Here is a 15760-nt window from a genome sequence, read left to right as displayed (position 1 = left end):
AAATTCAAATTAAAAGCAATTAACTGAACGTTAGAATGCTTTTTGACCCATAGGACTAAGATTTCATAATTACTTCTATTGTCTTTGAAATATAATTAAAGTGTGATAATGCACTGACAATCATCATTTAAGGTAAACTAAAATATACTTTGAAGTCACTTCTATTGAAAATAGTAAAATAGTAAAAATTTTAATTACACATTTGTAAAGATGAAGTTGCAATTTAGTACATAAAAGTAGTATCGAATAACAAACTACAGCCACAATTATAATCAATTAAGTACTTTGCATGTGCTTTAGTACGTTAGTCAACACTTCAAAATAAGTGTACTTCTTTAAAGCATGACGAAAAATTATAAAACATAATGATTTGAAATGTTCTTTAAAGTAAAACGTTTAATTTGAAGACATTATTGCAAGGTGCACTTTAAAAGTGTGTTAAGATACATAAAAGTGTACTCTCTTTAAGTTGTTTTTAATTTCATTAATATAATCTGCAAGTCGTTTTTGAAAAATATACTTTTAAGATTTGAAGTACACTACAAGTGCATATTCAGTATAAAAAGTAAACTTCTGTTTCACAAGGTTGACCAAGTAAAACAGCTGAGGTTTGAAGTTGAAGTTGAAGTTGACAACCATTAGTTGAAATTCTGAACCAAAACAATTGTAAATTTCAAAATTTACTTTGACATTTCCTTGTTTGGTTATTTAATCATATCAATTCATCAGACATTTCCACTTTCTGTGAAATACTGTGAATTTGCCTCTCCTCACAAGCTGTTTCACTCGTCATCACCCACACCAAACACACACTGCAACTGTGACATCTCAGCGGGAGTTATCTGACCGTGTCGTGCGACTGAAGACTCAGCCCCAGCTTGAACGTGTTTGTGTGTGTGCATAGACATCAGACACGTTCTTTCTTCATAGCTGTTTTTCCAGCACAAACGCCTTTAAAATCCCTCCTCTGTTGTGAGAAGCCTGAAGAACTACTGTGTTGTTGAACTTCAAAAAAAGACTTTCCACCTCACGCTATGCTTTTCGCTTAGCAAAGTGCTCGCTCTAAATTACAAAGAGAACGAGGCACTTACGGCCCACATAGTTGACAGTCTAACTTATGTTCAGCGAATCTCCCAACACAAACGCGCGCACGCACACACACACACACACGTCTCCCTCTCTTCTCATTGCTGCGTTTCCAAAACGTCCTTCTCAGGTCTGTCTTCTTAGATGTATTGCCCCTTTTATCCGACCAATTAGGCGTCAGCATTTCATCTCCCAGGAAACGTGTTTGTGGCTTTAATTGGCCATTTGATTTGCATCGCTTTGATTTAATTCTAACCGAGTGAAGAGTTTTATTTTCGCCCAGGCGGCTGTTGTTTCCCCCGGGGCCGGTGCCACGTGTGAGTGTGTGCGGGTTGTGCACATGGGTGTTTATGGGTGTTGCTGTATGTGTGCGCATCAAAAAGCAGACCGAAAGAGTGTGTGTGTGTGTGTGTGTGTGTGTGTGTGTGTGTGAGTGTGATCCAGATTGGGGAGGGTGTCGGATTTAGATCCAGGGTTAGAAAGTGTGTTGCCTCGGTTGCTTTACTTTCAAGCATTTTTAGCATTCTTTGAAGCGTGGTGGGTGTTGTTCTGAACACTGTTACACTTGGGCAGTGTAGGGAAAGCATCAGGCCTTATCTCTGAGGGCTTCCGGTCGACGTGTACAGGCAGGTGTAAGGGATCACACACACATAAACACTAACACACACACACACGCGCACACACAGAGGAACAGGCCCACAGGCCCTAACTTGCCCACACACTCATTGTGAGACGGAGGGGGGTGGACGACTGTATAATGGTGTATCCAAGGAGAACGACAAGTAGTTTTTCTTCTACATGAAAAGCGCTTTTGCAACAGGAGCAAAAGGAGCAAAAGATTAAATCTATAGTGTTCCTATAGTGTGCCTTAAATGGTAAAATATACAAATAGTTAAACAAACAAATAAATAAAGAGTAAAGCCTGTGGTTTGAAGCAGAATAATGTCACAGTAGTATATCTGAACCTTTCTAAGACTGTAGTTCACAAACCCATGACTCTCGGTAATGCTGTATTCAGCCACTATTCTTTCACACATCATCATGCTGTTCACACATGGATTGTGTACAATGCGGTAAAAGTGAGCAATTAAAAATACAAACTTATTTGATTTGATTGACGTACAACTATACATACATGAACAAACTCTTGGGTGGTCATGTTCATGGATATATGGGTAGTCAGGAATTAGCGAGTCAATATAATGATCAGGTTCGCAGGCCTAACAATGTGATGAAAGGAGGACAGAAAACCTCTTCTCTCCGTTTTTATCTACTTTCCTTTCTGAGCTTTCTTTCAGCAAGAAAAAGTTGAGCCAAGGTAAAATCCCTAATTACAGACTTATAATTAAGTGTGCAAGTCCAAACAGACTAAAACGCTAATTAAAGACTGTGCCCTTTATTCTTTGTTATCCAAACTGATACATTGTGCATATGGAATTTCAACGTGATCTCATTAGTGTTTGAATGTAATGTGCGGTTCAAGCAAACAGATAATTTAGACAAAGTAAGGACAGCTTCACTAAAGACAATTTCAGAGACATAGGCCTACAAATCTTTATGAAAATTATAAATATATGTACTTACAATAAATTAAATTAATTTGTAAGTTTTAACATAGATATATTTATTTAATAAAGTTATTTAATGTTTAAACCTAATTTGACAAAGCTAATAGCTGTATGAAATGAAGACTTTTCAAATGAATAAATTGTTAAGCACCACCAAAACTGCAAACGACTTTAGTTTTATTTAGTGATTCATTGAATCATTCATTCAACCGATTCGTTCAAATACGGTGATACATTCATGAAAAAAAAACGAAAGATTTGCTGAGTCACAATTTGCATAATATCCATCCTGATGAATAGTATTAAAAATATGCTGAAATTAGTATTCTAAAGATACCCGAATGGTCTAGTGCAGATCCATGCACAATCTAACAGCTAATATTGCCCACAACTCATCGCGCTTTGAACGAGGATTCGATTACAACAAACACAAATAAAAAGTGTTAAAAACTACAAACATAATGCGAGACCGACAGTAAGGGGTTTGAGTGATTAAGAATCAGTATCTAACCTGATGAAAAAAAAAAATGTATTCAATGTTATCCACATTATACTTTATCTCCAACAACATTGTGAACTTTTATAAATACGATCACTATGGAGTAATTCCAATATAACAATTACCGTTGTATTTATATACATATATTTTTATATATTAAAAAATTACAACAAAAAGAAAATAAATTGTGAATTAGAAAGCACAGATAAAGTTAGAAAGCATGAAGCTCGAGGTGTCAGAATAACGGTTAAGTCCGAAACAAGAAGCAACCCATAGCAACGAGTTTTGGCAACGACATCTTGGATAATCTGATGGCAGATAAAAACAGTAAATAAATTATTTTGAGTTATTCATTACAAAAGTACACGCTATAACAGTTCTCCTGCACACACATTTAAACTTCTTCTTTTTCTTTTAATGGCAGTTGGCAAACCCAACTTCAGCTTCTTATCAGATTTTCTGTCCAATCAAACGCTCTCTAGAATTTGAAGTGTCCCGCCCCCTGCATTATAAATAGACGCTGAAGCTGCGGCTAAAATTGGTCACTTGTTCACACATTTGCTGTTTTCTACATGGTGAATGGCACATAGTGCACTATGGGGATAGGGAATGATTCAGACAGAGTACATATATGCTTTCCACTGGGGCAAAGGAAGTCTGGTTTCATGTTAGTGTCATGCGAACTGCTGCAGCTCCGGTCCAGAGACACGATAGCACAGAGCGGATCATATGCGCAAGTCGGCGCATACCAGAAAACATATCGGACCCATTTTAATTCTACACAGAATGCAATATTTTAAAACGATATGGAGGAGATTAGGAGGAAACTGCGGCTTTACCGAGCTCAACTGCTCTGGCCCTGCTGTAATATAAATAAAACACTATTGGCTATTAAAAAAAGGGGAGGAGCTGCTCGATATATCCCGTCCTGTCTTCCTTTTTCAGTGGAAATTATGGCAACACATAATGCTGTGTGTTTCAAGGTACTTCAGTGGGCCTTTAAACTGTGACAGGATGCACAAAACTAAGTGACAGATTGGTCCCTTAAAGACGCAATTACTGTATGATGAAATAGTAGCCTATGTCCCAAAGCTTGCCTACTCTTCCACTACACACTCAAAAAACACACTCATACTTTTAGGGCATAGTATAAGTAGGTAAATTGGGACACAACGTATTTTTTTCGACTGATTCATTCAAAGCCACTAATTGATTAAGCAATGAAAAAGTAAATACCTTTATTAGTGACTTGAGTTGACATTCAACCAATTTGTTTAAAAATGTATTTATTCAAAATAATAAATTAATAAATACTTGTAGGTAAAAACTTAAAACCGACACATCTGTAATGTTTCATTCATCTTTGCCAGTGTTTCCTTTTAAGTAGGGACAGCTAAAAGTGTGTAAGCTATGTACCCCATGTAAACTGTTAATTGGATATGTACTTCCATTAATTTAGACATATTTTGACTCACATGCTTCCTACTATTTATTGCATTTTCTAAATGGACAGAGTAAAGAAAATTTTGTCAGAACCTCGAAATATACTGTATATTTTATTTAGTAGCCTAATGTTCAAGTTTTGTAAATCACTGACTTTTTCTTGAAGAATCTTGAGAGAATCCTGATCTCTATTATAAGCACAAAAAACTATTTATCTGGAATCATGCAGCTCTAATAGGCTATTTATGATATTGTATTTATTTGTATACAGTAATACTTCTTATAATATCTCAGTCTGCAAAAATAGCTGATCTTTCTATTTTATTTATTTATTAGGCTACCTATTATATATTTATTAACTTAACTCTTTTTTTTTTCTTTCAATTACTCAGGGGTTTAACTATGCATCTCTCTTTCTCTGACAGGCAGTGACAGAAGCAGCCTGGGGTGTTTGAATAAAAGATGAATACTCAGGCTGGTTCATGACACTGGGGTAACCCTGAACTGTAACCGTAGAACCACAGAGCTACAGTCAGACCACAACAAAAGGATCACCCCACAACAACCTTCAGTACTGGGAACAAGGGAATCGGAGAGCCGAGTTAATGCCGGCTCAAATATGAATGCAATTCAGTAAGAGCTGAATAGGAAATGACACTGGGACTCTAAATGCTTGAGCTTTCCCACTCAATGCCAGCAGTGTGCTAAAGACACAATACACAGGGCTAACAAAGAGGTGTGTTATTGTGTGGGGTTGTTTGTTTAATAGCCTGCTCAGGGTGTGTGTATTTAATTGTTTAAGTGTGTGTGTGTGTGATTTTGTGTGGAATTGATGCCTTTAAGGGGCTGCCAGCACAGGAATATCTCTAATAATAGCCATTAAACATTTGGCCAGATGATATTTTGGCTGCAGAACTAAAGTATGGTGCATCATTGAAAGATGATAAAGAATAATTTTGATTCCAACATTCCATTAGCATCTCTTTACAAAGGATTCCCATTCAGTATTCATCTAGTCAACAAAATAACTGACAAAAATGCTTGTTGACAACGTCTTTTTTCTTTTTCTTTTTTTTTTTCATTAACGAGGGCAAGGTGATTAAATTATTTTATTTAAAACTGTTGATGAAATATGATCGGAGAAAAAAAGAAACACTGCAGGATAATAACAATGCACTAGCAATGTTTTTGTAAGAAGGCAAATATAGAAATTATTGATTTTAATAATCCAATCATAGTACATTGGGGATTGACCTACTTGAGCTGGAAGAAGTGAATACCGGTTAACTGAACCACTTTGTTTACTCAAATGCATCCTATATGTACAGTATATGAGATTAGTCAGCTAAATCCACAACATAAACATCATATTACAACTTACTTTTGCAAAGACAATGAAGTGGCTGCAGTTTTGTCAAAGACAAAAACTAACTAAAACACAAACTAAATTCTGTTCCCAGTCTGGACACAGAAGAAGAAACAGCAAAGAGTCATGGCCTAGATCTTGTGCTAGAAACTGATGCAAGAGGATGGGAACTTTTCATCTCCATGCATACCTTTGCATCTCAGCTTAATGTGTGTGTGTGTGTGTGTGTGTGTGTGTGTGTGTGTGTGTGTGTGTGTGTGTGTGTGTGTGTGTGTGTGTGTGTGTGTGTGTGTGTGTTTTCTTCGTTCTGTTGCTGCTTGTCTGGGAGTATATGGGTAAGGAATACCCTGAATTCCTGTCGTGTCTCATTCTGAGGTTGAAACAGTCGGGCGAAAAGGACTGTGCATGACAAAGCTCTGACAGCCTTGACTCTCTGGCTCATTTCAGATTTTTTACGATGTGGCAAACAAAGCCTTTGTGTCGGAGATATGAAAAAAAGATATTTTAATAAAATTGTGTTTTCCCAGCATTTATATCCATATGACCTACTTGAATGAAATTTACTATTTTCTTTCACTCTTTAGAATAATTTAAGTCTGAAAAGAAAAACAGCATGAATGCAGGAGGTAAGCTGATGGTAAGTGTCCTTGAGGCTTTATTTAGTATTAAAAATTGCCAAAAATCAACATTAAGTCTCAAATGACCCCAAGTACTTTCCAAATGCACATTTGTGGTTGCTTATATTGAATGATTCTTCATTGCATGTTATTCAAAAGAACTGAAATTAATTTTCATTTAACGCTGACATCACTAAGCAGGCTAGGCTAATGTTAATCAATAGTCAAATAGCTATTTGTGAATTATTGTAGCAAATTTGAATTCAGTCTGACAAAAAAAAACTCCCTTTTTAACACCCAATTGATTCTCTTCTACAAGCTGAAAATCTTGTTTCAATTGGAAATATGTCACATTATGGAAATAAAATGGGTTTGCGAGCGAACAGCAATTCATGCTGACTTTAAGGTCTCTGCATGAATAACTTTTCAATAAATCAGAAAGCTTCTCCATATTTTGGACCCCTTGGAAATATAACATATGAGATTAAATGTCAGGTATACATGTAAACACTATTTACACATCTTCTCTATTCTCAATTATCATTCAGTTTCACTGAAGGAATATATGGATAAACAATGAGTTAACCTTGCACTAATGGTTGTTGTTGTAAAGATATGTGGTGGTCACATGAGAACACCTCCCATCTGGTCATGGCCATCAGTGTTACTAACCTAATGTGTCATCTATAAATTATTAACCTCTCATTTTTCAGTACGTTACACTTGGCCACTAAAAAGCATCCTCTGTCATTTTTATAGCCTTGCGTTTCACAGATGTCCAGCACAATTTTATGGGAAGTACACAGTACTGAGGTTATTTACTGCAAGTGTACTTGCATTTACACTAAATGACTTTTAATCGAGCGCTTGACATTAAATATGATCAGAGAGACAATCAGAAAACAAAGCAGAAACAGAGAGAATTGAAAATGTTCATGTATCTAAATAGGGACTTCTAATTGCCTTATATTGGTCTGGAATTAATATTACTAATTCTAATCGCTCCATTCTAAACCCAAATCTGTCCCTAAAAGAAACTGCCATTTTTAGAGGTGAATCAAAACATAATTTAGTGACTTAATTAACCATTTTTCCTTTTAAGGATCTCCCCAAAATTTGATTTTTTTTTCCCTCTTCAGATTTAGAAGACTTCTTGACATTTCTCATCAATTTTCCCCCAATAACATTGCTAGGTCGAACACACACACATACTTCCACCATCATTCTCAATCTTTTATAACCATTGCAGTGCACGTCCATGTAAAAGCTTTCATAATGCTTTCCCAATGAAAATCAATACAGCCCTGCAAAAGTGAGGTTAGCATTAGCAATCTCCCTTCATTTCTCTCTCTCCCTCTCTCTCGCTTTCTCTCTCCCCATGTGTCTCCCACTGTCTCCTGGACCCTCCATCACTGGTCTCCTCCATTAATTTATAATATCTATCTCTGGAGTCGGCCCTCACTAGCATATGCATGGCCCCTCGTGAGCATGCAAGTGTGAGTGTCAAGTGTATCGGCTATCCATCTGACCTGTTGCCTGATCCCAAGTGTGTGTGTTGAGTTACACAGACTCACCTACTGCCCACCTGTCTGACCGTTAACCCTGCACACCCGAGTGGCACGTCTTCGGGTGTGCGTCGGTGCTAGCAACATTAACAAGCCTAGTACATTGATTGCCACTGTGTCTATTAAAATGATAGTAATGTGGGCCGACCTGGGGACAGGATGCAGCCGGTCGATAGGTGTTGGCGTGAGTGGGCGTAAAGGGGAGGGGCTATAGAAAAAGTGCCCATCAGCAAAGAGGGAGTTCGGAGTTTCACTTAGGAAAATGCTGAGTTGTGCATTTATAGAAGATGGGAGAGACGTGCAATAGAGAGAGTGAGACAGATATAGGTCAACAAGATTACCATTTTCATTGGCGTTCAATTTCCGAGAGTGCCGTTTATGCATGTGTCCGCACACAGGCCTATTTGCAAATTCAGACAGCGGTAGGGTATTGGCTTCCTATCACGCTATACTGTCCCATCATGGAAGCAACAGCCAAGTGCACGCATACACTCACCGTCTGCACCGGGCTCAAGTTAGGCTAGGTCACAAAGCTCCACGGTAGAGGAGTTAATTACAGTGTGATCAATAATTGATTAAACCGTCAGAAAGAGTCCAACAAACTCACCAGTAAGCATTAACGCTCTCTCACACACACCATACTCTTGGACGAGTATGAATGCACATGCAGAAGCACATAAATACACAACCGAATTCTCTATTAAGCATTTTCAGAGGAAATAAAAGTCAGCAGATTAAGAGGATTGACTCGGTATTGGATTAACCCACCCACTGCGGTCAGGATCACCACAGCATGGATAGATTGATTAGGTCTTGTGAGGCGCACATTTCCCTAACGACTGCATCAGCTGTTTTTTAGGCTCTGGGTAAAGAGATTTACAATCCGACTGTCAGTCATGCTAAAAAGACCAAAAATTACATGTCATTTAGGACTCAATATCTTGCATGTAGACCTCCGCGGATTTGGTTTAAGCTCCCAACACCTGTCAGAAAATGTAATGCGATCCCAGTGTTCAATTTAACCATGTCTCTCTATAGTACGAGGCCACCCTTTGGTTCGGGCTTGTCCAAAGCACCTGTCAAAGGGTGCACAGGTAATCTTTTTTTAATGCTTCTCGTTAAGTGCTAAGCTAGCAGTTTGGATATGCTGCATTAAAAATCTGACCTGGATACAACTGTAAAGATGACAGATTAAGTAAAAAAAAGACAACTCCGCAAGCCTGCATGGTTTCTCCCTCAAGCGCTTCACGCTCATCCTGTCAAACACACTGGCCAGTTTCCGCTCAAAGCAGGTAGACACACTGTATATTTCACTCTATATTTAACACTTCCAAAAGTGTCAGAAAAATTAAAGACCATGTAAAGGAGGGGAAAGAATGTCAAAGACAGAAAAATAAAGAGAGTATGATGGAGAGAAGGATAGAAAGCAAGACAGAAGGAGAGAAAGAGAGAGACTGAGCAAGAGGAAAGAGATCTATGGTGGTGTGAGAGAAAATGGGTTACATTTATCCTCTCTTCGACAGTCTATTTTCAGTAGCTACTCCTGGAAAGGAGAGCAGGCAGTTAGCACCGTATAACCTTAACCACTCCACGCGCAGTAACGCAACAACAGTACAGGATGATTGCAGAAGTTGTTACATTTGTGCTTGTCATAGTTTTTCTTTTTCTTTTGTATTTGATGGGATATGATTTCGTTAAAAGGCCCAGAATTTGCCTCAGAAATACAAATGAACCCCAGGGTCATTGACTAGATATGGGCAAAATATTGTAGCTAAATGGACAGAATCTTGTGTTATCCATCCAGGGAAGCCTGTTCCCGCCTGTAAAATGTAATTTTGACAATACATCACAAAATTATGATATTTTATTTCTCATAATTTCAATGTCCCAATTGTGACTTTCGATCTCAAATGTGACTTTATATCTCACAAAGTGGCGTTATATGTAACAATTGCAACTTTATATCTAACAATGTGGCTTTATTGCTCACAGTTGCAATTTTTGTCTCACAGTGTGACTATATATCACAGCTTGACTTAATTTTTTTTATTTTAAACATTATCTCACAATTTAATTAATTTTTTTATTGAGGTGGAAAATGGCTTTCATATACACCAGCTTATTTCTTGGAAAATCTCATATCAATTTACTCAAAGAAAATAATATGGGAATATCCCACAGGACTCGCTGAATTCAGGTTAGTTTGGGGATCCAAATCTAGTTCAAGCTTGAGGCTTTTGTCCTGACAAGCCTTGTAACATTTTTTGTACTTGTTAAAGGTGCAGTGGTGAAACTGAGTCATATATCTTTATGTTCTTACCTGTTTGCTGTACTTGACAGTTTGGCAGCCATAATCGGAGCACTGGTCTGAGCTGAGTGACATGGCGTCTGCATTACTGGTGCCGTTGCCAGTGAAGGTGTTGGTGGGGGGCAGTTCCTGCACAGCCTGGTGCTTCTTGCCTTCCACGGGTGGTGAGTTGGGTTGAAGATGCACTGCAGGCAAAGGTGAGCTGGACTTGTAGTGGCGGGCCAGATCTGGGCTTGACTGGTGACGTCTCGCGCTTAGCCTTGGACTGCTGGGGTCTCCATTAGCAGCTGCACAATAACGGGCCGCAATCCTCTCACTGGCACTGCTTGCCTCTTCGTCATCCTCTTCTTCATCACCTCCCCCACGTCTGCAGCCATTCACCGTCATAATTCCACTGTATAAAGAACGCTCAGATTTGGCAGTACCATTATTACGCTTGTCTCTGCGTGGTTTGCGCCCACGTTCATTTTGGGAGGCCTGGGCTTGTAGAGGGGGAGGCTGTGGACTGAAAAAGTCCTCTTCTGGCTCTTTCTTGCCAGCCTCATAGCCGTTCTTACCCTGCACCCCACACTGTCGTGCTGTCACAACCAGAAGGATCACCAGAATAACGGCGGCAGCACCAGCCAGGACACCAATAGCAACGCTCAGGCGTTGTTTACCCAGAGCTCTCTCGCTGTCTGGGTCACCTGCAATATCCATATAGAGGGGGATTGCAAGGCTGCGGGCCACCTGAGTGAAAGAGAGACAGACATACAGAGGAAGGGAGAGAGAGAGAGAGAGAGAGAGAGAGAGAGAGAGAGAGAGAGAGAGAGAGAGAGAGAGAGAGAGAGAGAGAGCAAAAATGGAAAGTCATAAATGGTGTGTCTGCCCTTTGATAACTGCATCCTCATTTTACATCTATGTCTGCTGAACCATACACGCACACATACACATTCATCCCCACTGCAAGGCCCAGACTTCTCAATTATCATGTCAAGGCTTGGATATTCAATCATAGTTATTCTGCGCAGGCAAGAGTGACTGTGTGTGTGTGTGTGTGTGTGTGTGTGTGAGTGTGAGTGTGAGTGTGTGTGTGTGTGTGTGTGTGTGTGTGTGTGTGTGTGTGTGTGTGTGTGTGTGAGAGCGTGTTTGTGTAACTTTCATCTTTGTATTTGTGTGTTTCCTTCTATCCAATATCCAATGTGGGTCAACAGCAATTTGATGCATGAATATTTATAAATAGCAATATATATTTTTTTTTTTATGTGCTATTTCGTGCTAGGATTTCCTAGTTGTGCAAAGTTATCAGTAAGTTCCTGACTGCAGTTCACTTCTCTGCTCCATCCTCTCATGTGAAATAAAATTATTAATTTCAATTTAAATCTGAACCCCCCATTTCTTAAATTTAAATCTAAAACTTTAATTATTCTTATTTGGTTCTGTTCTACACTGGCTCTTTGTTCAACAGCACAAACAGTTATTGTTTCTCTATATTGAATTACACTTTGTTTGAGTTTATTTGAACAGCATGCTGCACTGATGTGTCTCACCTGTGCATCCACCAGCGTAGCATTGGCCAAGCTCTCATTGATGAAGACATGCACCAGTGCTGTGGCACAAAGGGAAGGCATGCCACTGTCATTGACCCGGACCACCAAGCGGTGCAGACCCCTGTGTCTTCTCTCCAGGGGCTCTGCCAAGGTTATGACCCCACTACTAGAGCCAATCTCAAACAGACGAAAAGGGTTTCCGCCTATCAGAGCATAGCGGACATCGGCATTAGACCCTGTATCACCATCAGAGGCTGTGACTGTGCGGACTACAGTCCGGGCCCCGCTAGCGGGTGGCAGGAGGGTGTATGAATCATTAGCGGGTGATGTGATGGATGGCGCGTTGTCATTTTCATCAGTGACAAACAGGGAGACCGTGGCGGTGGCAGACCGTGGCGGTTCTCCGCCATCAACAGCACGCACGCGGAATGAGTATGCGCTACGTCGTTCGCGGTCAAAGGATGCAGAGGAGAAAATGGTTCCAGTGTTATTTTCAATGGAGAAAACTTCTTGCTTCCCCTCCTCTCCACCCTCCTCTTCATCGTGCTCAACAAAAAGACTCAACTCTGCATTCTCGCCTTCATCTGCATCGGTAACAGTCACCATGCCGACAGGGCTATTGGTGAGCAGGTTCTCTTTGACATAGAATGTGAAGACTTCCTGGACAAATTTGGGGGCATTGTCGTTTCTGTCTGTGACTTGGACTATGACGGTAGCAGAACCCTGCAAAGACGGGGTGCCCTTATCTCGAGCTATCACACGAAACTCATAGCGTTCCCTCTGCTCTCTATCTAGTGTCCCAGTGGCACGAATATCACCATTATCAGCATCAATGTAAAAAGCTCCATTAACAGATGGATCCAGTGAGTAGGCAATTTCTGCATTCTTGCCACTGTCTGCATCAGCCGCCACAACAGTGACCACTCTTTCTCCTGGGGCATTATTCTCTGCAAAATGCACTTCCACTAAGCTTTGGGCAAAAGTGGGAGCGTGGTCATTTATGTCCACCACTCGCACCAGAAGGGAACTATTACTAGAGAGACTTGGGCTACCGGAGTCCACCGCCACGATAGTGACACTATACTCACGAGTAGCTTCATAATCCAAAAGTGCTGACGTGTGGAGAAAATATTTCTTTTTGTTTCGTTCAAAGGCATCATCCGTGGCTGGTGGAGGTGCTAGAGCTGTCTCACCAGCCGGTTTCAATGTGAATGGAACATCCCCAACCACAGTGCAGGTAACCGCTCCATTCTCTCCCTGGTCACGGTCCGACACCTGCACTAACGCCACTGGTGTGTCCACCAACACGTTCTCTGGAACCATTGCAGCGCCATCCCGAACGAGAATTCGTCCAATTTTTCTAATTTCGACAATGGGTACATTGTCATTTTCATCCCTCACATTGAGAACGACTGTAGTGCGGTCAGTGCGGGGTGGTTGGCCACGGTCACGGGCTGTGATGGTGAAACGTAGCTGTGAAACTTCCTCACGGTCTATTCGATGTAGAACACTCAGCCAACCTGATGCCTCATCCAACCTCAGGAGGCGCCGCACTGATTCCGTCGCTGCTCCAAACACATACTCAACTTGCCCGTTCACGCCGACGTCACGATCTGTGGCACGCACCTGCAGGACAGGTGTGCCAGGTGGGGCGTTTTCTGCCATTTCCGCTTCATACACTGCTCTCTCAAAGCGTGGACTGTTGTCGTTGACGTCTGTGATGGACACGCGTAACAGAGCTTGAGAGGAGCGGGACGGGTTGCCGCCATCACGAACGCGTAGCACGAGTTCATAAGAATCCCGCGCTTCACGGTCCAGAGGCCCTTTCACAATTAGCTGAGGCTGTTTCTGTCCTTCAGGTGTGTCGGCAACTTGCAGTTCAAACACGCTGCTCCTGCTGGCAGGCCCTGACCCTGTTTCTGACCCTCTCCTACGGTCACCACCGTTCCCATTTGTTGGGCCATTCGCAGGTCGGCGCAAAGATGACCCCCCATCTCTACTGTCCTGGATAAGTTCATAGCGATCAATGCCGTTGCGACCAAAATCACGATCTGTGGCTGTAGGAAGGAGATAGAGAGTGCCGATTGGGCGATTCTCCTCAACAGATAGTGTGAGTACTGGTGAAGGGAAAGAGGGGGTGTTGTCATTGATGTCTGTGACTACAATACGGCCATCAAACAGATCCACCCAACTCTGCAGGGGACCTATGACTGACACCTCAAAGTTCAAAAAGCACTCATTCTCGTCAAATATCATCTGACACTGCGGCAGCTTCTCTCTGTCAATCCTCCTGGTGCCTGTAGTAAGCTCTCCAGTGACGTTGTCAATTTTGAAGTATTCAGAGCCAGATTCCAAAGCAAAAGTGACATCACCAGTCCCAATCCCAGAGGTGGACAGCCCCAGGTCTGAAGCCACGTTCCCAATGTGCACATCGGCCGGCCCCTCTTCCGCCACGCGGTAGCGCAGCACTGAATTGGCGCTCGGGAGCTGAGTCAGCAGCTGCAGGATAAGCACGAGGTAGCAGCGCGCCGAGTGCACTGCGCCAACGCTCCTGCTCCCCATGACTCTCTCTCTCTCTCTCTTTCTCTCTCTCTCTTTCACTCTCTATCTGCAGTTTCCTCCGGTCCAAGACAGACTCGCCACCGAATAATTTCTATAAACGCTTCCTTTGGCAAAATCTTATTTTCTCCGACAGTCTTTTAGTTCCCCAGTCACGTTTTCAACACGATACAATAACACATCCACTTTGTGAAGACATCGGCATTGGCGATAAGTCTTTACAGCTCTTTTACGGACAAGAATGTTCCTTTGTGTCTTTTAGGAGTAAGCGAGAGTAAAATTTGAGCAGTTTAAATGACTTTGTCCGGCTCATTGAGATGCTGCGGAGCGCGGGTTCCTCTCGCGCTTTCACTGTTTTAAACTGCAATGCAGTAGAACACAAAAGAGATCTGTCTGTGAATTCAGCTCTCACATTCGCATCCCAGAGCTTTCGTTACTGGCTGGGAAGAAGCCAAAGTGCCTTTTAAAGTCTTTCCCTGAAATTATATATTATCTTACCTTAAAATACAGTGGGAGGAAAATTGGAAATCTTTTCCCGCAGTCTTACGCGCGCGTGCCAAGCTCTTATAGATTCCTTTACGGTGAACTTGACAAAGAGAAAAGCTTTTCAGTTCGACTTCTCAGAGCACGTAAATTAGCCACTTATGGAAAGATGGAGAGCAGGATAGAGAAGTAGCAACAAAAGCCTTTAGTAATTCCTCCGGAGTCCGTGGTGGATGTGTGTGAAGTGTTTGAGGGAAAAAGTCCCGCATTCTCCTCCTCCCCTCACCTGCACGTTCTACTGCACTGCATGTGAACGTCCCTCAAATGATGCTGCAGTCTCTCCCTCACTCTCTCTCAACCTCTCCCTCTCTCTTCCCTCCGTTCACTGCAACACTTCCCTCGCTACGTAACTCGACCGTTCAGATGAAACGGAAGACCGAGAGTGTCTCGAAGGAGCTCGCGCTTTCCTTTTAACCAGTCTAAACGCGCAAATACAGGGGGTGTGTTTGCATACGACCACAAAACAAAATACCTCAGAAGCGAAAAATACACTGATATAACTAGACAAGTCGAGTGAAGCACTTAATTTTCTCAAAACAGAACAACTAATTAAATCAAATAGTTTTCACAGCACTGTCCTAAATGTGAACGGACATTTAAAATTAAGCATCTGTGCCCGTTTAATTTGTTAAATGTGCATCAACACAACAAAAGCAGTACTTGTTGACACTGAATGT

At 41.3% G+C, this 15760-nt stretch overlaps 1 protein-coding gene across 2 annotated transcripts in view; it reads right to left on the bottom strand.

Moving 5' to 3' along the window:
- The window catches only part of pcdh7a (protocadherin 7a), a 35874-nt gene extending 20425 nt beyond the window's left edge, over window positions 1–15449 (bottom strand). The window contains exons 1-3 of one of the 2 annotated variants that reach the window (XM_082165745.1): window positions 15039–15449; window positions 11982–14901; window positions 10465–11181 (exon numbers count right to left, since the gene is read on the bottom strand). In XM_082165745.1, coding sequence (XP_082021871.1) covers window positions 10465–11181; window positions 11982–14543 — 3279 coding nt within the window. In that variant the 5' untranslated portion in view covers window positions 14544–14901; window positions 15039–15449. Of the gene's footprint in view, window positions 1–10464; window positions 11182–11981 lie in introns of both variants that reach the window. The other variant, XR_014204855.1, reaches the window with a different exon arrangement.
- Between the last annotated feature and the right edge of the window lie 311 nt (window positions 15450–15760).

This window comes from Leuciscus leuciscus, assembly GCF_965113295.1.
Source record: "Leuciscus leuciscus genome assembly, chromosome: 3".
In the NCBI taxonomy this organism is placed as follows: Eukaryota; Metazoa; Chordata; class Actinopteri; order Cypriniformes; family Leuciscidae; genus Leuciscus; species Leuciscus leuciscus.
The sequence above is the reverse complement of the archived record's forward strand: the minus strand, read 5'-3'. Positions and strand labels throughout refer to the sequence as shown.